Source organism: Odontesthes bonariensis, chromosome 24, assembly GCF_027942865.1.
Source record: "Odontesthes bonariensis isolate fOdoBon6 chromosome 24, fOdoBon6.hap1, whole genome shotgun sequence".
Classification (NCBI taxonomy): Eukaryota; Metazoa; Chordata; class Actinopteri; order Atheriniformes; family Atherinopsidae; genus Odontesthes; species Odontesthes bonariensis.
The window spans coordinates 19,193,174-19,216,074 of NC_134529.1; the positions used below are offsets into that span (position 1 = coordinate 19,193,174).

Consider the following 22,901-nt stretch of genomic DNA (forward strand, 5'->3'; position numbering starts at 1 on the left):
AAAACTTTTCTTTTTAAATGTCCATACCCCATATTTTAAAACTGCAGTCTGCAACTCTTTTTCAAGCATAATGCCTGGAACTGTCCGGGGATTCTGAAAGTAGTACATTAAATACCCCAATACAAAAAAAAATAGTTGTCTAGGTCCCCTATATGTCCCGCTAGGTCCCTCCAAAGCCAGCAGGTTTGTTTACAAAATTGCAGACCGGACCAGTAAAAGGTAACCAATCAGGTTACGAGCTGGGCTCTGCTGCCTGTCAATCACCGATTGTGCACGCGCGATACAAGGTAGGCTCGTCCCCACGCTTATTTATCTAGACTATTGAACTTCATTATGGGCTAGTCTACTTACTGTGTCTTCCATGATCGCAAATGACAGGTGAGTTGATGAATGAGGAGTCATGTACGCGCATCTGGCGTGCACGTAGACGTGCACGAGTTCTCATGTGTTTTGATGGGGCGGGACAGGAAGTTGAATAACTTTATTTTTCGGTTAAAAAATAAGCATTTCTTGCATTTTGCGACTACGGAGGTCACCGTTTTCAACTTCAAGCGTTCTGATAGATCATGTAAACTCTTAAAATGCCAAAAATTAGGACTTTACGTATGACAACAACAAATCCTGCAGACTGCAGCTTTAAGATTAAAAAAAAAGCCTATGTATTTAGCTTTGGATTAGAGCTACAGTTAAAAAGATCCTTGTTCTAACTGCATTTTTTGGTGGTGATTTATTTTTTAAAAGATGCAAGTTTATGTCTGATAATTACTGAAAGTTTACGTCCTACACTGCTCAGGCTTATGTAACTCTCAATTTACCATTTGCTGCCAGTGTAGGTAGGGCTTATCCATAATTACATGCACACTGTGGGATACACAATTAAGCTGAATCAGGATTCAGGGCTTAGTTAAGGAGTACAACTGCTAACTTGACAGCATTAAACACAAAAAGAGACAAGTTGGAACATGAAGTGGCCCTGTGCCAACAGCAAGGTCCAGAAGCCCCTGGCCCATTACGACTTCCTCTGTTCATAGAACACACAGAGTGACGTACTGTGTTACTGCCGTTCTTTTTCTTGACACTCCAGTTCTCAAACATTACAAGCTTAACTTCAGTGTACTTCATATGAAAAAGAAGTTACTCAGAGAATTTTACCGAAACTAACCTACATCATATTGATTGGCTTTTTAACGGACTATTGCAAGGATGTGGAGTCCATAATTGTGTGCTGATTCTTTGACGAATTAGATGAATTAACATTTTACTTTCTAAGAAATTGTTCTAAATAACAAGCTGGTATGTGACTGTTACATTAAAGTATATAGTACATTGTATGATTAACATGCAAATTATCAATACTGACTGGTGATGTGTTGATCAGGGACAAACCTTTATACTATGACTCGTGCTTAGATTAAGCCATAATATTTCTTGGTTAGCGTGTGTGTTACGTTCCCTGTGGACGCGTATGACCTTTTACATTTCTCCTTCAAAACGTTTACGCCTTTTAACATTTACAATGAATGGGTGCAGGAACAATCAGCTGCGTACAATAAGTACAATAGGGGATGTTAAGAGAGAATTTAATATGTTATAATTTAATACACAACGTGCCAGTTTGACCACAAACTGACAAATGTGAGAGAGAGAGCATCGTGCCAAATGCTTAAAAAATGAGCCACTGCAATTGGAGATTGGATGAGTGGAAAAACGTGTTGCTGCTCTTTTGTCTCAAGCGAGACACTATGTTGGTCTCAAGATAAAGCTCAGAAAAGCTCAGAGGTAAAAACTTTAATGACTCCCAGCATTCAGTGTTTCCAGCACCCTCTTGTTTTCCTGTCTCTATAATGAGCACAGCCAATCACTGATCTAGATTATTGTCATCTTTGGGAACCCGATAACAAGGATGTGTGGTCAGTGATGCGGCAAAGTGGAGAGAGAGACAAAACTCATTTCTTGACTCGCTCCACTCCGGAAAGCCATTTCTCTACCTCGCTTTTTGACGAGAGCACAGAAGCGACGTGTTTTGCCGGATCCATCGAACTTTGAACAATGGCTGAGTATATGCTTTACTTCCTGGGCTGGAGAATATTTGTTTCTTCTGTGGGACTTTTGGGTAATGTCCTTCTCATCCTGTCCATCATCCAGACTATGTCCTCTCGAGTAAAATCATTCGAGTTGTTTCTCATGGGACTGGCTGCAGCCAACTTAGAGGAAATTGTCATCATAAACATCTACGAAGTTATCATCCTACAGACGTCCTCCGCTGCCATTGGCACATGGTCGTGTCAGTTACTTCAGTTTCTGACTCTGTTCGGTGAAACGGCCAGTATCCTCTTCACTGTCATCATCAGCATCTTTCGCTACCAGAAGCTGAGAGATGCCGAGAGGAGAGTCAACCTCCCAATTTACCTGGACAACATCAGATCAGCCTGGAAGCTGAGTGGAGTCTGTGTGATGATCTCCACGCTACTCTGTATTCCCATTTTTGCCATTCACCCTCAAGGCTCCGCAGGAAACCTCACAAGAAACGGCAGCAGCTGCCCACCAGATTTCTTTCAGTGCGATGAAAATCATTGTCCCACATTCAACCGCGTATACAAATACCTGTTCAGCCTGTTGTGCCACCTGCTGCCCCTGGTCATTGTCACAGTGGCCAGCTGCCTCATCATTGCAGTGCTGCTGAGCCAGAGGAAGGTGGTGGCACCAGCGGTTAGTGTGAGCCAGTCAGGCCAGCTCAGCAAGAAAAGTACAGATCACAGGCTGAATCGAAGCACAATTGCTGTGGTGGCAGCCATGGGGTTATTCCAGATAGACTGGACTCTCTACCTTATCTTCCAATGGACTTTTAGCACAATTGACCTTCTTTTATTGGCTCAAGTTGAGTTCTTTATCTCAACCTCCTATACGTCCTTATGTCCATATGTGTACGGGATAGGGCAAAACCTGTTCTCCTTGAAGAAATTTAAAAGAAAGGTATTCAAAACTTTGGTTTAGCATCACACTTGTTCTGACTTGCTCAAATAACGCTGAGCAGAGGGGAATTATATTCCTGAGAACCCAATAAAAATGCCTTCTGTACTTTTTTTGCTATAAAGTGTAAATAATACAGTTCTACACTGAAAAGGGTTATTTCAAATGAGGAGGAAGGAAAGAAACTTACTGAACCCTTATCAGTAAGATGATCACAACTTAATGCTGGAAAATTGTGGCACTATTTCAGTATGGTTTTGCTCTTTCCAATTGCTTTCAGTATAAAGTAGTTTTCAGTCCTTACATCACTATATTTATATCTTAAAACAGCCTGATACGAAAATGCCATTTAAAAATAAAAATAAACTGTAATTGTTTGGTCTGAAAAACCAAATGCCTTGCTCCTGTGGATCCTTTTTGAACAGCCGAGCGAGTGGATCTCATTACTTTGAACAAACGATGGATAAAAGATGCTAACTAGCACAGTTGTTTCATTGCAATTCCATATATGGAAGCTTTTAGTCGTTCGCCCAGAACAGCAGGGCTTGTATTTGTGAAACAAGGTGAGTAAAGAACCATTTCTCTCCCTAAACACCAGCTCACACGAAGACCCAAAAGGAGTCATCAAACGGTCGAAGTTGACCAAAGTGTTAGAGCATGTTTATGAAATTACAATACACTGCATTGATAATGATCTCAAACAAAGGTTAACGAGCTTCACTGAGAAAAACCAGTGAAAAGACTCGCCGACTCCTGCGTAATAGTCACAGCAGCCCAATTAATCTTTTTGTGCCTCGCTTAGGTTTATTTGAATCCAGGCGATAGCGCATTGATTGTCTACTTTCTGATATGGAAGTGTGATTTTAAATGATCGGTAATGACACGTGTGTTAATGTATAAAAATTGATATCAGATGTGTCACATTTCCTCATCGACTATTCATACTTTGCAGTAAACTATACGGTGGTTAACTCAGAGTCTGACTGCATCGTGAAGTCTTGGTGTGTCTGTTTTTCTGACTTGAAATTTTCCCTTTGTACCTTGAATATCACCCAATATCAATAAAGCTTTTAAATTGGTGATAACAGACTAAATATTGTACCTGTTTATGGTCATTTTAAACAAGATGTGACACTTGCAACAGAACTGACAAAGACTGGATTAAGTCATGTTCATGTCATTAGTTCATGTCTGAGCTGCCAATGCCCCTGTGTAATTAAAATAAAATATCATACTTCTTTAGGCAAACCACGTCTTAATTCAGTGTGTTATGGGATTAGAGGACAGCTTTAACAGTGGGGAGAAAAGTGAAAAAAAACAAGTCTTGTATTTCTATCATACTTAATGTGAAACCAGGGGCAATGAAGGGATTTTTCAACTCAAACGAAAGGAAGGACATTGCCTGTTAGTCACTGTATCCGCATGTTGGCACTTTTATATTTTTTTTTCTTGCTGAATCCAACGGATTTTGCATTTGCACAGAAAGCGCTCTTTAATATGCAATCAATCGGCTGTTCTGAGTGGATTCGCGGAAACTGTGGAAAACTGAAGAGGTAGCACGTTTAAGTGGTTTCGTGGGAGATCTTACACTCCAGCGTTGCCTCGCGCTGACTGATTATGCACCGTCTCAATATGAAGTGTGCAGTTGAAACGCGTTTCAACGCCCATCCTCGCCTCTATCTTCGCATGCACTCCGTGAGTAATCTGTCAAATCCGAGGAACTGCACGTGTCTTGGAGCAACTGAACGTGGGAGGCTCTTAGGCAGTTACAGGCAGCAACATCACCACGAGATTTCCACGTGGGACACAGAAACTGGGTGAGTTTATGAGGACTGTTTTCCCACTTCCTAGTCCTGGTTAGACCCCGCCCTGCCCGTCCCGCAGCGTATTATTTCTCATGATAATTTAATGAATGCTTATATAAATGTCCATATGTATGTTTTGACCTGCGTAGGTTTATGTTATAGCTAATATTTAGAGGAAAAGTCGAGCTTTTTCATGTTCTGAAAGCCACAAGCAACAAACAGAAGTCACATTCACAACTGTGAATGTCATCCTTGCACTGTTTTTTTCCCCATCACCATTTGCAACTGAATTCACCTGTCACATTTAGACACGGTAGCCTAGTACAATCACATTAAGCGAAGTGAACCGTAAATTTGCACGTTTAGACTATTGTTTTAGTTGCGTCGGGGTTTTCTTTGCCACAGGCTGTGTGCAATATTTTCTAAGGGCACATGTAGTTTTGAAAGGGCACAAAAAAATGCATTGGTGACCACAATGTACTACTGACTACTGAGCATGAATGTAAACCCCTTAAGTCCAGCATGCCTAAAGCAAAGACACCCCCCCCCCAATATATATTAAAGGTTGTAAGTTGGCTTGTTTTGTCGTTATTAGCTCAGGGCAGGCTTTCTACCTTCATTCCTCTACGGGATTATATTCAATGTCACTCAAATCCATGCATGTCTGAGCTACAGTTAGGCTAAACGGGACAGTGCGTGTTGTCTTTGTCTGGTAAATCGTTTTCGCTTCGACGAAACAACTATTTATAATCTGATACTGTCCAAAAAAAATTGTCCTCCGATTCCCACTACAAAGAAAAAAATTAAAAAACTGTTTTATAGGCCTATATGAGTTCCAACACTACACCGCCATTTTATCCAAGAAACGCAGCCAATCGGCTTTTGCGGTGTCGCATGTGGATAAATAACAAGATGAATACATTTCGAGTGCCAATTGATACATTGAAGCGGTGTGTCATTACAAGAGATGAGCACTGTTTCACCCTTCTCAAAAATAACTATGTATTTGATGTTCTTATCTTACAACCCAATATGAAACAACTGGCCCGTTGAGTTGTCGAAGAGGAGCTCGCGCATTGGCTATTGAAGCTCTCGCCTTGGCGAACGTCCTACGTCACAACCCGAAAGCACGGATGTGTGTGTGTGTGTGTGTGTGTGTGTGTGTGTGTGTGTGTGTGTGTGTGTGTGTGTGTGTGTGTGTGTGTGTGTGAGAGTGTGTGAGAGAGAGTGTATATGTGAGTGTTCGTCGGGTCAGTGAGAAGTGTGTGTGTGGTTCACAGAGCGTGAGACTGGAGATGAGATCGCAAAGGTTGAAGAAGTAAAGGAAGCACACGGGAACAAAGGCGAAGTCTCGCGCCTTTACTCTCAGCCCGGCAATTTTGCGAAACATTTCGCGCAACTTGCAGAGAGTTGTCCTCACCGGCGCGCGGACAGGGCTCGAGGTGGGAACAAGCGAAGAAAAAAAAAATTAAATAAATAAATGTCGATGGTGGTGGTGGACTCCCGCTTTTCTCGCGCTGGCGGGTCTGGAATCACGCGCCATTGAAGGGGGGTGGGGGTGATACCGTGCATGCGCTTTTGGCTCAGCTGCGTGCACACACAGGTCGGTCGATGCGAGCACAGTGGCGTGGCTCTCGGCCTCCATTTGCCAGTTTGTGTTTATGCTCGAGGGATTCACCGAAGTGCTTTTAGCGACGGCGACGTGCAACAGTCGGAGTTTTACCCTGAACGCTGTCGTTACATCGCGGCCGTTGGCCACGAGGCGTTCAACCGACGTTGAGAGGTGAGGCTTCAAGTGAAACGTGCAACTTTTCCAACTTGGTGAGCGGTGGAGCGGGCGGCCTTCCTCCCTGCAGTGTGTGAGGAAGAAAAGAGCTGTTGTTTAACAACTGATGTTCATAATGTGACTTGTCGTTTCCGAGGGGAAATAGTAACGCAGATAAAGGTTGGGAGCAAATGTTGTAAACCTGCCGGTGGTGACTCATTCGATGGTCTCGTCGGGGTTTTCAACACCTTTAGACCGCAGCATCTGTGTGCTGGTGTGATTACACCAGAGAGAGAGGCGGGGGGGCAGGAGATCAACAAAACAGGTTACCTCTGGGGTTTACCTTGCCGTTTGTCACCGATGCGATCTTGTGTTTTTGTCAGTTTTTATTTCGAACTTATTCCTAATGACGAGAAAAGACCTGCGTTTGAGCCTCAGCAGCGTGGCATCAGGCAGTCTTATTGGTTGGTTAAAGAAAAAAAGAAGTGGTCTCATCGTCCACTATTCTGAGAGTGCGAAGAGAAAGAAGAGCTCAGTTTAAGAATACTCAACCGACAGAGCTTATTTGGAAGCTATTTACGTGTGTAGTATTGATCTCGCATCTCAAAATGGCTAAAGGGCGTTTGTCTCGCACAGTGTTGTACATTTAACATTATTTAGTTCAAAGAAAGCCTGATAAAAGTGGTTATGACTAATGAACTCATCCCTGATGTATCGTCACATTTAAGGTCAAATTTGAGAAATGTCTCCCGGAAGCTTGGATTGAAAAGCCAAGTGATGTGTTTTTATTTCCCACGCTTAACATCCACAAGATGGTAGAAGTGGTCACCAACAGCAGACAACACATGGCCTGTTATAAGAGTCCTACACAGACAGGAGTTTGGAAAGCAGAATTATGAGTTGTTCATATTACACAAGTAGCAGTGCAGGAAACGGATAGTTCAGTTTGTATGATATCACATCGAGGCCCGATGCAGCGACTTGCTGGGAAATCGCTTCATGGTTGGGGAATGGAGCCGCTGCTGTAATGACTGCAGAGTGTGGCGTGTTTACAATTCTTGGTGCATCTTCCTGACTCCTGTTTCCTTTCAAAAGCCGGTGTTTGTTCTGCTTGGATGGCTTCTGATAGTTATCCTTTCTCAGAACGCTTTGTTTATGTCTATGTTGTCCGTTTAATTTTTTTCTATCTCGTGATTTAGTCCAATTTTAGGCTTTTTTTTCAGATTGTATCTGTATATTGCACGTGGAAATCTCTAAAGGGGTGGCTTATTTTTTAAATTTTTTTTCCTTAGGGAACCAAATGCAGTGTGATTATCAAAGCCATTGGTGATGTCTGCCTCAGACCCTGAGCTCACAGCCATGGAGGACAACCATGCGGTGGAGGATGAGAAGAGGTGCCCGCTTAATGTTCCCTCATCACTTCCTCCTGCTTCCGTCCGTTCTCCATCTTCTCCATTTCCTAACATTGCAGGAGCTACCATCTCCAACAAGACCGTAATTGAGAGTCAAGCCGTCTCCATGGCGAGTAATGACTGCAGCTCTGCTCTCTCTTCACCTGCCAAAGCAAGCCCAACAAAACCTGCTGAAACCTCTACTTCTGCCTTCGAAGGGATGTTTGAAAGGAGCCCAACTACCTCACCTATAGTGTCTGCATCAGACCACCTAAAATGCACAGAGACAAGTCTCATCAACATCTCAGGATCCCCACCGTGGTTGTCTGCGTTGCCTTCTACTATGTTTGGCAGCCCAGACGTGAAAAGGGACTTTCCTTCTGTGCTGACCTTCAAAGGCGTCAGCGTAACTTTGGAGAATAACAGCGTGTGGAGGCAGTTCTACAGCTGTGGAACTGAGATGATTCTCACCAAGCAGGGGCGCCGTATGTTCCCCTACTGCCGATTTCGCCTCTCTGGTCTCAACCCTGAGCAGAAGTACAGTCTTGTTTTGTCCATCGTTCCATCGGGTCAGTACAGGTACCGCTGGAACATATCCAAATGGGAGGTCATGGGGCCAGCGGAGCACCAGGCTCAGAGTCTGATCCGAGCCTTTCCCCACCATAACTCCCCCTGTCAAGGCTCAGAGTGGATGAATTGCTTGGTGTCTTTCTACAAACTCAAGCTGACCAATAACCCCCAAGATTCGCAGGGTCACATGATCCTCCACTCCATGCATCGCTACATTCCAAGGCTACATATTATTCCCGTTCCAGATGGAGACGTGTCCATGCTTGACCAGCCTGTGGTCATGGGACCCGAAAGCATGACCTTTACTTTCCCGCAATCCGAGTTCATGGCTGTGACGACCTATCAGAACTTCCGTATCACTCAGCTGAAAATTAATCATAACCCGTTCGCAAAGGGCTTCAGGGAGGATGGGAACAACCCCCGTCTGAACAGAATCCCTACAGAGGCGCGAGCCGCGGTGGAGACGCAGGCCCCGCCCACAGCTGAGAAACCTGCTGAGCCCAGTGGACACGAGGAGGAGGAGGAGGTGGTGGTGGAGGAGGAGAAGGTGGTGGTGGATCTGAGGTAAGCGGATGTGGTTTAATTTTTGATCGGCTCGCTCTGCGACGCACTGATTTGTCAAACTCTGGACACCATCCAGACCTTTCTGTCATGGCGTGTCATTATGTTGATAATGATGGTTTTTGTAATGTGTTGTGGTGTCGACGCTGAAAGCAAAACAAGGACTACAAAAAGTGACTTATTAGATGGGTGTGAAAAAAAAAAAAGGTGTGCATTTAACCAAATTTAAAGATATGTAATTAGAAATTCCATCAAATTGAAGGGATAAGAATGCACTCTTGGTATGGACAATATAACTGCATGTTGTGATGACGTAGACCGTAGCGGCTATAATCATTTTTGCTTGGTGCTCGGCGTCCACGAAGCTGCTGTTTCTCTTCATACACTGATGAAACCGCGTTGGTGTTCGCCGCAAAACACAGACTGCTCAGCGAGCTTAAACGTGAGAAGAAGGGAGATTCCGGGCTGCTTACGTTCACCTCCGCTGCACGCTCAGCTCTCTGGCGTGAACTAATCAGGCCGCGTGACATGTCAGGAAAAACGTGACTGTGAGGAGTGTCGTCTTTTTTTAAAACACTTGGCGCACTGTCCAGCCTCACGTGAATCAACTGAGAATTGAAAAGGACCCAATCGTGTCGATAAAATCCCAAAGTATTAAAAGACAGCGTGTGAGTGGTCCTACGCGGTAATTAACTCGTAGTGTTATGCAGTGTTTTCTCCCAGTCTCTTCACGTCACTCTTGTCAGCCACAGTCATGCCTGATCTCCATGATGGATTGACTTGTTCACGGTAGTTGCCGTCAGTCCTGCTGCTGGAAACAGCTGTTCAGCTGGAGCTGACGTCCACAGATACTGTCGCGACATTTTTTAACAGCCCAGGAGATCTCTCGGTGTTTACTGCCACTGCCGAAGCGGCCCTGGTACAGTTCATCACCTTAGTTTTAATGTGGTTGGAAGCATGTAACGGCTACAGCTGCTCTCTGCTGTCAAACACTCAGCTCCTGGCCTGTGTTTCCATTTGAAAATTTGTCACCGTCGAGGGATATTTCCCATCTTTCTGCTGTGGGGTTTATCAGCCAGACTGACAGTTGTTCAGACCCCTTCTTTCCTGCTTGGATGGCAGGGAATTGCACTTGCTTTCCAACATATGTGGCATTTGGGGGCAAACATACCAGCAACTACAGCTTTGACCCTTATAGGACAAGAGATGTGTAATATTAATGCCTTTACCTTTCCTTTAAACACCAGCAAGGCTGCTCAATTTCTCCATTGATAAAATAAATTCACAACTCTACAACATAAAAATTCATAAAAAAATCATGTAGAATATAGCATATACTTTGTTGTCTACAGTAGTAGATCAACCCTCAGCTTACATTGAAGCTCCCAGATCAAGGAAGTGACGTCGACGCAGCTTTAGCAGCAGAGAAGCTATTAGGCTTGTGTTGATAATAATAAACTCCTGGACTATGTACAAACTTCAAAATGCATCGTTTTGTGAGTACAGACCATATTTGTACTACTGTAGAAGTTTAGTGTCATGGCATGTGATTTTAGTGTGGTAATTTTGGAGATACTGCCAGGGTCCATTAGCGCTTGTACTAAGCTATTCGGGATAACTCAGTAACTCAGCTGATGTTCAGCCAAGATCGAAAAAACTTCGGGTGGGCTACTTGGCTGGATGTCACGGTTCAAATGACCCTAGGGTGAATCTACTCCGAACTATCACTTTAACGTGCAAAATATTTCACATTTGACACCATATCTGGTGAGGTTTAACTAGTAAAGTCACGACAGCGAGTCATGTCGTCATAACCGTTACTGTTGGTGTCCAAAAGTGTCACTTTTCCACACGTTAAAGTTTGTCAAAGTTAGTGTGCCCCACTAAAAAAAAAACGTAAAAGTTGACGTCAGCCTCACAAAATGAAACTCCGCTGTACTACACCAAACAAAGTGGAAATCAATGTTGGCAGCTAGAGATTACGCAGTTTAGGAAGACCGAGAGCAGAAGCTGCAGATTGGCTCAGATGCTGTGAAAGCAGAAAAATTAGATTTAATACATAAAGGCATGTGCGTGTAAAAGGAAAATGGCCGGCATTTTGCCCATTAAACTCCACCACCTGCAGCACCGTCTCTGTTGATAAACTTATTTTTTTGTGTTTCACAGCGCAAAGAGTCAGAGTGATGAGGCTTCTTTGTCAAGCGCGCAAGAGACCAGACCGGTGTTGAAGCCTATAATGTCCAACCCTGCGAGTACAGGTGAGCAGTATGTGCCCTGTATAAGGGGCAAACATGCACTGGGTGAGCTCGTGCTGGTCCAAAAACGCCCACGTGTCGAATCCAAGGAGACAAACGCCACCTGCGTAACCCCGGAGGAGCAGCCAGACTTGGAGGTGTGGAAGTTGCCCAGAGCAAGGTCCAGGACCCCCTCTTCCTCAGCATCGACCCCGAGATCATCGCCCGCATACCGCAGGAAGAAGAGGAAGATCAACAAGCGTTGGGGTAATTCCCGGGGAAGACTGTGGAAAGCTGTGGCCGCCTCCCCCACAGTAGTGCACAGCCCATCATTGACTGTCGCTATGCAACCGGAGCTGGATGAAGTAGAAGGCCTGCTGTTTGTGTCGTTCACCTCAAAGGTAAGAATACTGCAAATAAATCTGAGCACACACCAGTGCGTCTCCAAAGAGAGTGTTCTCATTTTTCTTAAGGGTGCAGCTATCCCCACAGCCATCTGTCCACAGTTGTATCACATTAAAAAATAAATAAATAAATAAAAGGTGAGTTTTTGTCTTTAAGCTTTACTGTTCTTTTATGCGGACAGGAGGCTCTTGATGTTCACGTCGGGGACAAGGCAGGCACAAATCCATCGCCTGTTTCCGTAACAACACCGATGCAGACGGAACAAATAAGTAAGCGGTGCAATGGATTCGTGTCCCCCCTTCTTTTCATTCGGTTTTATTATGTGACTTGTGGGTTTATTTTCTGCGCATCTGTGTCTCAGTTGAGGTGAATCCGGAGACGGGGGAGGAGAAGGTGGCACGCTTGGAGTCGGTGCTGCTGAACGACCTCGGAGCTCTCAAACACAGACAGGTCATCCATCCCGTGCTGCGGGAGGGTGAGTTCACACAAGCCGCGCAAACATCACGGTTGTAAAGCCAGTGGCGCAAAGTAAGATACTGAGAATGTGTTCTTCCTTTTGGCTCTTTTTCTTCCTTTTCTTCATGTTTAGTGGGCTTGAAGCTGAGCTCCTTGGACCCCGCCATGCCCATTGACCTGCAGTATCTGGGGGTGTGTCTGCCTCTACCTCCTCCGAACCTACCGGAGCAGAGCCACACTGCAGCTCTGGCTCATGCTGGTAAGTCGAACTGTTTGGGAGGGCTGAAGTTTCTTTTCTTTTCTTTATTGGGTGTTTTTGAACACAGATATGTGATGTTTTTCAGCTCCGCTTTGCACAATATCTGTTGCCTGTGAAGCTTTAAGTTACCCCAACCCCTCTCATACGGTGCTTTTTTTTTTTTTTACCAAAACCATCGTCAAAAGTAGGCTATTTTTTTTTTTAACTTATTGTTTCCATACGTGGTGCTTTACTTTGTAATAACAATTATAAAGTCCCGACTTCTCAGTTTAAGGATCATTTAGTTAGAAGAAGTTGCATTCCTCAGAATGTAAACACGTTTGAATGTGCCTCACTGGTGAGAGGTGCCATTTCTGCTCGCCGGGCATCAGTTTTCAGGCCGTCAAGCATGCAGCCCTCAGGTTGGACGCACCGACCTGTCCGTATTTGCATTTTCCTCTGCAGATACTCCAGCTAGTATAGCCTTTTTCAGGTTTTGAAAAAGGTACCCATATTGGCAGTCATTGTCCAACCCTGTTGTTGTACACGGTGGGGCCAGAGTTGACCTGTTGGATAAACTGTGAAGACTCCCTTTCTGAATTATGATAAACTCTTTCTGTATCGTGTTCTGATGTCTGTCTCCAAAGTAAGAAGGTACAAGGTGACATGCTGTAGTTAGTAGTATGAAATGAAGAAGTCAATACTTACTTGCTAAAAACTAAGTATTGAAACTCCTTCATAACCTTTTATGCCAAGATGGAGGAAAAAAAGGGTAATGCTTCAGAGGGATTCTTGTATAAGAAAATTTAGAAATAAGAATAGGTTTGAAATGGTCAATGTAGTGTTCAAAATGGATTTTCCAGGCATAGTTAACAGGCGAAAGGTGTTTGGTACACTTGGGTTTACAGAAAATGTCTGTTATTTATATAGGATGGAACAGTCAAAGTTCTTAAGGTGCCCCCACCCCGAAATAACTAGTGTATAAATTGCATTGGGTCGTAGATGTGTGATTAAATACACTTGAGATTGGTGCAGTTTTATTTCCAACCAAGGGCATCGCAGAGCGCTGTGTGATTCAGTTAAAGGCTAACGCAGTACGTGTCCTTTACAGATGAGGGTATGCCCTTTATTTCCCGAACAGGAAAGACGAGCGACATGACGAAAATTAAGGGATGGAAGAACAAGTTCATAAAAAGCAAAGAAAGCTCTTCAAACTGCGAAGGTAATGTTTGTTCATCTTGTTGTAGCTTCAGGGGCCCAGCAGTACAGTTAGTACAGTCATTCCAATTACCCGAAGATTAACTGAATGGAAACCGGCCCAATGTGCTTGTGTCTGATGCATTATTCTTCCTCGGTGGATTAAAGGCTTTTTTATGATTTCTATCCCAAAGGATTACAAAAGAACCTGTCTGCCTTCTGCAGCAACATGTTGGATGAGTATTTGGAGAGTGAAGCCCAGCAAATCAGTGAGCGTGCTGCCGCCTTCTCCGCAAACCCAGAGGGCTCTGTGGCCTATCAGCTGCCTGCTAAAAGCTCCAGCTACGTAAAGACCCTGGACAGCGTCCTCAAGCATCAAAACACTGCTTCGAAATTCCCAGTGGGGACCAACAGGCCTTGCCCGCTTTCCCACAAACCCCCCCTCCAGTCATCTCTAAAGTCACCTGCTTCCCTTCCTACTGGCCCCGCAACCCCCAATCAGGCGGAGGCTCGGTCCAGATGCCCGTCCACATCCTCACAAACACATCCAGATGCTGCTTTTGGGTCTACTGATGTTCCACAGAGGTAAGGATGTGTTTTTTGTGTTCTATCTGGATCGTGAAGTAGCATCGTGAACTCTCCTCATCTTGAATCGTCATCACAAACACGTCGGCTTGCAAAGCGTTGCGCGCAGGCTGCTGTCCTCCTGAAACGGCTTACGGCTGATTTATGGTTTATGGAGCTACGGAGAGCCCTCTCCGTCTCCGGAGACGCTCTCCGTCGCTTGCGTGCGTCGGCTAAAATTCCTATCTATCCGTCGAGGAGACCGCAAGGGTTGTGATTGGTCAGCTAACAGCATAATTTCCGGAATCACTTTTCCGGTTTAGCGCCTTCCTCTCACAACAACAACACCGCCATTTTTGAAGGAGTTTACTGTGTGGTCGGTCAACATTTGGTCAAAATAATTTGCATTTCAATATCAATAAGCTCCAACTCCAACAACAGTCTTTCTCTCTCGGTCGCCATCGTTCACTGTGAGGAGTGGAACGGAGCCGGAAGGTAAACAATCAATCAATGACTTTCACGATGGACGTCGCGAGATTGGGTCGTCTAACGTAGCGACGCCGAGGTGAATTGCCTTGCGTATCCGACAGCCCGACGGAGAACTTCGAAAGGACGGACTACGGAGACGGATTGACGGATAGCGACGGAGAAGCATACCGAGGCCTTTACCCACAACGATTAGACCTCCGTCACGTGTTAAGATGCAAGCCTTAAATAGGGGCTACAAAGAGTAGCTTTAGTAGTTCCGAATTCTAGAAATCAGCTGTGCACGTGATGGAGGAATGCACAGTGCACGTAGGAGGCATGGCCTCAACAGCCCTTCAGTTAGTAGTGTGCTGTGTGACTGTGATTGAGGGATAGCACAGATACTGAACTATATTTGCGTCAAAATCTTAGCCAAGATTGTGCTACAGCATATTTTTTATCGACTATACCCACCCTTCAGTTTTTTGAAAATGTTCCAGTTTGTTCCCATGTCACACCGTATTCATTTAAATATTTTTGTCCTTATTATTCTTTTGGTGAGTTATTTTACCTGTAACCTTTATTTCTGCTTCCTTTCTGTACCTGTCCAGCACAAGCACAGTGTGTTTGCCGAGCTCTAGATTTATACGTGAGCTGTTTTCTCTATGAGAAAATCATGAGACGATATGCACCATGTAACGAACCGTACAACGAGCAGCCATAATCTGCTCTGTCTTCTCGCCGTTTCAGATTATCACCGTGCCTCCCGGAAATCAGTCAGAGACCTGCGGTGAGCCAAGTGGCGGCGCACAAACCTTCGGGGCTCAGCAAGATCCAGCTCAAGCTGTTGCACATGGAGATGGAAGCCTTGAACCAAGGCCTGAGCAGAACGTGGCTGACTCCAGAAAGGATAACACTGGCTCTGTCTGCAATACTGACTAAACAGGTACCCTGGTTAGAAAGATGTGCTGGAGTGTTTTTTTTTTTTAAACCTAAATCGGTAAGAGGAGAACGGAACATTCCTTTGATGGAGCACAACACGGGGTTACTACACCCTTATATATCTAATAATATGTGATGAATCATTGTCTGTTTTCCTTGAACCAGAGTATGCCGGGTCAGCTCTTGAAACCAGCCCCTGTTCCCGAGAGTGAAGCTGCGGGACCCGAATGCGGACAAAGGTTCTGCAGACTTGGTTGCGTGTGCTCCAGTCTGCAGCGTCTGCACAGAGGCCCCCTCCACTGCAGACGTCCCGACTGCATGCTCGGCTGCACCTGCTTCAAACGTAGGATCTCCAAGCAGATGAATACGGAGGAGAGTGAGGACCAGAACAGCCCTGTTTACTGTAAGATCGAGTGATTATTAGTTTTTTTTTTTTTTGTTAAATCACAGCCAAATCTCAGCAGTGACGACACAATTGACCAGAACAGCACATTTTTATTATTTAGTGGGCTTTTGTTCTCAATGTTCTTACTGTTTTTGTGCCCTTTCCAGCTATGACAAATGTGGAACATACAGTCCAGCCTCAGCCGGGCTCCCATGCCAAAAAACTGTGGAACTGCAACAGTTGCGATGGGGATCCAGAACCACTTTTTGCTCCCAAAGCTGCTCCTCTGTCATTCATTCCATCAAAGATCCTGAAACGAGTTGCACCTTGTTCCACACAGCTGGTAACATAATGTTTCTCTTCAGTTAGATTTAATAGACTTTTCTAGCTATTTTTTAAAAATATTTTCAATATATGTGTATATATATATATATATATATATATATATATATATATATATATATATATACCATTTGGCTTAGAAGTTAAACATCTCAGGTAACTATTGCGTTTCCATATTGTTTCAGTTCTAGATTCTTGCATTGTTCCTGCAGTTTATGGTTTGTGAATGGTCAGTTCATTTGGGATTTAAAAAAAAAAATTCAAATCCTGATTGCAGATGCGGGAGGAGGATAAGGATCCAGTGTATAGATATCTGGAGAGCAAGATGACCTGTGCCCGTGTAAGAGAGTTCAACAGCAAGCCTCCGCCTGAAATCACCTTGGATACAAACCCCCCGGCTGACACTTTTGCACTAATCAGCGCGGCACCGCAGGGCGCTGCTACAAAGCGCCCCAGCACCGTTCTGACTGCTCAGAAATTAGGTAAAAACAAAGAAGTTGGTACAGTTATGTGTGCCGAATGTCATTTTATCTCAGCTTTGCCATTTAAGATGTTCACCTCTGTGCATCAACATGTTTCCTCAGGAGAAAAGTCACCTCAGGATACCACATTCAACGAGTCCGAGGCGAGGAAGCAAATCCAGATCCAGTCGATGTGTCAGTGGAGGAAGGACCGCCAAATGGTGTTGGGGGGTTTATTCGAGCGCATGAATCAGAATCGGCTTCATCAGCGTTACTACATCGGACCCTACTGCATAATCCCAGTCGCCAAGGTGTTGATGCGGAAGCCCAGCGGCTCCGTCGTCACCTACAGGGTGGGTCTCTGAGGACCGGTGCATCTGTGTCCCAGTTTAGATCAATCTAAAAATAAAAAGCATTTTGTGAGGTTTGACCCTGCTGTCGTTTTTCAGAAACTGCTCCGATTATTTCTGTGTCTTTTCTGAATTTTTCCTCTTAACGGCAAAGTGGGCCAACTTCTCTCCAGTCGCTTCTGTGATTAAAATCTCCTGATTCACTCCACATCCTTCTAGATACAAATCACCAAGCCATCAAAGGTCAGCGACATCGATGAGGACGAATCTGACGACTGTGACGAGGAGAAGCTCTCCAGCGACAGTTTTGACGAGAACACTGACGCAGAGGAGGAAGACGAACAGTTGGAGGACCCAGAGAATCGGTTTGGGGTCACGCCTTTCTTGTGTGGTGTCACACCTGCCGGCAGACTGAGAGCCAGGAGAAAACGGGCCGGCTGCCAAGCATCTGGACTCATACAGGTATTGTTAAAAGCAGCGTCTTTTTAACCCAGTAACAGACGGGGGTCAGCAGCGTGATGGCCTCTCTGGCGTTTGCTTGATTCGTGTGCAGCGGCCTTCACAGAAAAGCAGAGTTGTGAAACATACAAACGTTGTTTTTTTATGTTTTCAGGTAAACGGAAAGCGCTACAATCAAGCCCGATTGCTGCTCGGGAACATGGGATCTCTGCATCCAGCCAACCGCCTCGCAGCCTATGTAACAGGCCGACTGCACGTTCCGGGCGACAGTTCTGATAACGTCTTTCGGAAGCCAGACTCCATGCAGAAAATGGGATCGAATTGTGGAAAGTTTGCAGGCACAGCTGTCCCTCCAAAGAAAACTACAGACATGAAGATGGCACCGCAGCCTGCAGGTGAGCACTTAGTTTTAAGCTTGTTGCTTAAACACACACTGCAGAAACACACGCAGATGCCAGGGTAGTGATAACATAAATATGGATTGATCAAGCTGTTGTGTTGAAATAAACGCCACCCTGACGTGCATCCTTGATTTCCTCAGCTCCGCTAATCCAGCCAGGGTTTTGGAGCAAGGGTGTCAGCGACTCGGCATCCGTCCCCATCCAGAGCAGCTCGCTCTTCCAAAGCAGCTCCACATCCTCTCCCGTCTCCCTCACCGTCTCCCCGTCCCTGAAGAGCCCCAGCTTCCTGGCACAGAGCGGAACTTACTCATTCCGAATCTGTCCTCCATCCAACCAGGCCACCGGGGGTGAGAAGCCACACGGCGTCAGCCTGCCGGGGGGCTTCACCCTCATTCAGCTACCCAAGCCTGGAGCTGACGTACAGCAACCAAAACCTCTAACCACTACAGGCGCGGTCAGCGCGGGTGACGGCCCGGCTCAAAAGGGCAGAGTGTCTAATCTTAGTCAGTTGGCATCAGAGTGGCTTAGTGTGGACACCCTTAATAAAGTAAAGAACTTGTTGAGTAACGAAACGGCCGAGCCCGGCCCGTTCTTTGGGCTGATTTCTGAGGAGAAGAATTTGCCATTAGATGAGAGCGAGGCCAGCAGCTGTCAGTCGGTGAAACTGGAGGAAACCAGCATTGATGTCACTTCAGAAGATTTGAGCTCCGACTTCTCAGACTACGGAGAGGGTGAAGAAGATGTAAGTTTAACTTGATTTTAAATATAATTTAAATGTATTTAATTAAATGTATTTTAAACTATGAGCTTCATACTGGGGGGGGTGCTTACGGTGAATGTTTCTTCAGGACGACGCGGTGGACGTGGAAACTGTGGAAGAAGCTAAACAAGAAAAGGCCATCGCAAAAATGAAGGAAGCTGTTCTGAAGACATTACAGGAGTCACGGTAATGCGTGTGATTGTGTGTGCCTGCGAATGAAGGCTCACTGATGGATATGTTCCACGTATAGATATTTAGGCCTAACGTTGACATGCTGATTGGTTGTCTTCATTCAGGGGCTCAGTCGAGGATTGTGGATCTTTGAATGAGGCCGATGTTAAGGTATGACCTCTTTAACAAATATGTAAAAGATATCCACTACAGACTTCACATTAAGTCACATCCAAATAGCGTAACACTGAGGGAAAGTGTTTGGCATATTCCGTCTGTGTTCATTGTATGTGTTGTCTCTCGTCTCTGCATCTCCGTGTCAAATGGAGGACGAACAGGGTAGCCCCGGGTCCAAAAACAAGCGCAGGAACCACACAGCGATAGAAAGGCTGAGGCGATGCGAACAGCGAGTCCTCTTCGACCGGCTTCGAATTGTCCTGAACGGTTGTCCCAAAACCCCCAAGCTCCACCTCCTGTCTCTGGTCAGTTCCACATCCTGCTCCCACAAATTCTGGCGGGGTTTGTTTGTTTTTTGCGAGTTGTCTCGTAGTGTCGTCATCATCATCATTCTTCTTCACTTTGCTGTGTTTTTAAGGCTGTTAGAGAGATCCACATTCTGGTCAAGACCTCCGAGAGTCTGGTGCAGGAGAAAAGGATGATGGTTCGGAAGCAAGTTGCCTATGTGAAGCAGCTGTCCCTCTTGGCCGGTACGTACGGTTCGTCTTCCTGTATGATGCTGCAACGCGTGCTTCTCTCTCTTTGTCCTGGTTTCAGCTTTGTTATCTGGCAACAGAGCAGACCAATAAAACCTCTCGTGCTCTCATCTATGTCCGCGGTTGCCATGAGATGTAGAGGCCGCTGCTCATGAGTAGAATAGTTGTGCCGATGTTGCATGCCTTTAACGTAACTGAAATGTGACTGTTTTAGGGAAACCAGAGGGCCTAATTCTGAGCAAGCTGAGGGAGATCACTGAGCGACAGAAAAAGCAAGAGAAGACGATAAAGTGGAGGCCTTTCTTTTCCCAACTGCTACAGACCAAAGCCGCTCTTGTGCAAGCCACTGCTCGCCCGTGCGACCTTCAGCCAGTGCGACCTTCAGCCAGTGACCTTCACCCCAGCCCGTGCGACCTTGAGCCCCCGCCGCTGCTGCAGCCTGACTACAGCCATCCATCTCAAGGCAGCCTGCCTAAAACGGATCAAACTAATTTACTGCGTTTACTAACTTTGCTTCATCCAAAAAGCCAGCCCAACCCGCCAGCCCAGAGTTCCCCCGTGCAACAGTCTCTGCCTCGAGCTGCATCGTTGCCAGCTCAGGCTGCGGCCACTGCACCCTCATCCCAGATGGAGTTACAGCAAAATGAACTCGCCTCCTTGTTCCCAGTCAGTCATCCTTTGTCAAAGCTAGAAACACAACGGGAAGCTTCTGGAGATCCAGACCGGGCGGCCATACCGAATTCCCAAACTAAGGATCAGCCTCAAGCCCCGTCAGATAAAGCTGCACTTAAGGTCACTGCAGCGCTAACCGGACCCCCATCTGGACCCCCATCTGGAGCCTCATCTGGAGCCCCATCTGGAGCCCCATCTGGAGCCCCATCTGGAGCCCCATCTGGACCCTCATCTGGACCCCCATCTGGACCCTCATCTGGACCCCCATCTGGACCCCCATCTGGACCCCCATCTGGACCCTCATCTGGACCCTCATCTGGACCCCCATCTGGACCCCTGGAACGAAATCCCAAATGCTCCAAAGTTCAGCCCCCGAAGTCCCTTGATTCTCTTCCTCTGATTCGCTCCAAAACTGGCAGAATCATACTTCCTTCATCTTTGAAACCAAGTAAGCTAATCGAAGCCTGCTTATAAGCTTTCGCGTTTTAGGGTGTCGTTATAACATTGATGATGTTTTTATCTTTATCTTTTTTTTTCTCACAGGTGGCCATGGCTATTACACACTCAAGGTCATGAAATCTGGCAAGAAAGACGAAAGTGTGGCAGGCTCCTCAGCTTATCCACGGCCTTCTATGGTGGACTCGCCCAAATGTTCAAAGATCAATATCCGTGCACCTGGCCGACCTTCAGAATCAGAACCCGGCCACGCTTTGGGAAACACAGTCGCGTCTTCGGTTCCCGATCCAAAGCGCGCAGGTGTATTCACCCCCCTCACTCAGCTGGCCTTCCTTAACAACACAATCATCATGTCACCGCTGGATCTCAAAGTTCTAGAGAGCAACGAGGAGGCGGGCACAGGTGTGAGTTTGAGCGAAGCCCAAGCCTCGGCGCGCTTGTGTTTTAATCCCGTGCGCCTGGTTCCTGTTGAGTCCGAGCCCAGTCCTCCCGAAGACAGTCCTCCCGTGATACCCTGCCGCAGGGGCAGACCCCCAAAACGCCGCGTGTTTATGCCCCATGTAGAAATGACAGCGAACAGAGTCGATGTCAGTAAAACATCTCCCCTGATTGAAGAGAAGCAGCGTGCCCCAGTTCCCGTGAAGGACACCAAGGTGTGGGCAGAGGCCGCCCCAGTTCCCGTGAAGGACACCAAGGTGTGGGCAGAGGCCGCCCCAGTTCCCGTGAAGGACACCAAGGTGTGGGCAGAGGCCGCCCCAGTTCCCGTGAAGGACACCAAGGTGTGGGCAGAGGCCGCCCCAGTTCCCGTGAAGGACACCAAGGTGTGGGCAGAGGCCGCCCCAGTTGTGGCTGTTGACCCCGCGCCTGTCAAGCGGCCCAGGGGACGGCCTCCGAAAAACAGGTCGCCAAAGCCACACAGTCAGGCAGCCAGAGGTTCATCCGACGAGGACAGCCCTGTCAGCTTTTCAGTTTACAAATTCAAAAGCCCCGACGCACCAAACCAAAAGCGGCCTTTAACACGCGGCTCTCTTGGAAAAGATTTCCCCAGTGCTAAGAAACGGTCTTGGATAGATATAGAAAGGGAACTGGAACCTGACTTAGATTCCGAGTAGTCGCTTAGGAAAAGGCACAGGTTCTTCTGCCCTAACGTAGTCGCACACTGACAACTCACACCACTCCGAGGCAGCAGCAGCAGCAGCTTATTCTGCCGTCACCCTCGCAGTCAGGAGTTTTATCTGCTCCGCCCGCTGTTTGGTTGTGCTATCGATCCAACAGTAACCGGAAGGCTTCACCGGTTGTGCCTGTCGCAAAAGCCAAAGTAAAAGGTGCGCATTTAAACCCTTATTGCCGCCTCTTTCTCCATAACTCAGTGAACTTTCCTACCGCAGAGGTGAGCAGATTATGAATTGGCATTAGGTGACCCACTGAAAGTACGAGTGAAGCCTGTGGGAACTGCCACAGAGGGGTTGGATGGGATGTTTTCTAAACCGATATCGTCTCCGAACCTCACAGTCGCGCTCGACTTTTTGTGAACTGGTTACCGAGATGTACTCGAATCACGTCGTACTTGAAGTCATCCGTTAGTGATCCATCTAATGCAGGACAAGATGAAACTGTTAGGGATCCAGCGCATTAAGCCTCGCGGTGCATGTTGAATGTCCACATTCTGAGCAGGACCAGACGACACACCGCTTTAATTCTTTAAGATGTATTGACAGATTTCTGAATACTTGTTCTTTTTTTTGTCACTAACTCTGTTTAAAAAAAAAAAAAAAAAAACTGTAGTTGCACTTTATATTTCAGGTAGAAACCACCCAGTTTGTCTTCTATTTTCTTGTCTCTTGTACAGTAACAGTACTGATCAGAATTTTTTTTTTTTTTTGGGGGGGGGGGGTGCTGAGTAAAAGCAATATTGATTAAAACCCACGTGTCACAAGCTATCAAGAAACTGTGTTAACCCTATATGGTGTGTATGACTTTAAGATGTGAATATTTTTGCTTCTTTTCTTAACTGCATTACGATGATTTTCAAACACTTATCAATGGAAAAAATAAAAAGATTACGTGCATTTGTCACGGTACTCGTCAATTGCTGGAAAATAAAGTTATTTGGTTTTAGTTTGAGTTGAGTCATAATTGAACCGTGCTTTGAAAGGGGCTTTTGGTTG

General features: G+C 46.0%; 2 protein-coding genes across 2 annotated transcripts; both read left to right on the forward strand.

Moving 5' to 3' along the window:
- The first annotated feature begins 2,049 nt into the window (after positions 1–2,049).
- On the forward strand, positions 2,050–2,994 carry ora6 (olfactory receptor class A related 6). The gene has a single exon (XM_075459814.1). The coding sequence runs from the start codon at positions 2,050–2,052 to the stop codon at positions 2,992–2,994; it is 945 nt and encodes a 314-aa protein (XP_075315929.1).
- Positions 2,995–6,052: 3,058 nt separating this feature from the next.
- On the forward strand, positions 6,053–21,920 carry mgab (MAX dimerization protein MGA b). Its single transcript, XM_075459815.1, has 22 exons — positions 6,053–6,217; positions 7,833–9,065; positions 11,229–11,697; positions 11,883–11,970; positions 12,063–12,176; positions 12,291–12,416; positions 13,537–13,617; positions 13,787–14,177; positions 15,372–15,567; positions 15,729–15,966; positions 16,116–16,291; positions 16,568–16,772; positions 16,875–17,104; positions 17,321–17,563; positions 17,715–17,955; positions 18,102–18,703; positions 18,810–18,907; positions 19,018–19,063; positions 19,222–19,374; positions 19,488–19,599; positions 19,820–20,725; positions 20,821–21,920. Exons 2-22 carry the CDS (start codon positions 7,870–7,872, stop codon positions 21,843–21,845), a joined length of 6,936 nt encoding a protein of 2,311 aa, XP_075315930.1. The 5' UTR covers positions 6,053–6,217; positions 7,833–7,869; the 3' UTR covers positions 21,846–21,920.
- The last annotated feature ends 981 nt before the right edge of the window (positions 21,921–22,901 follow it).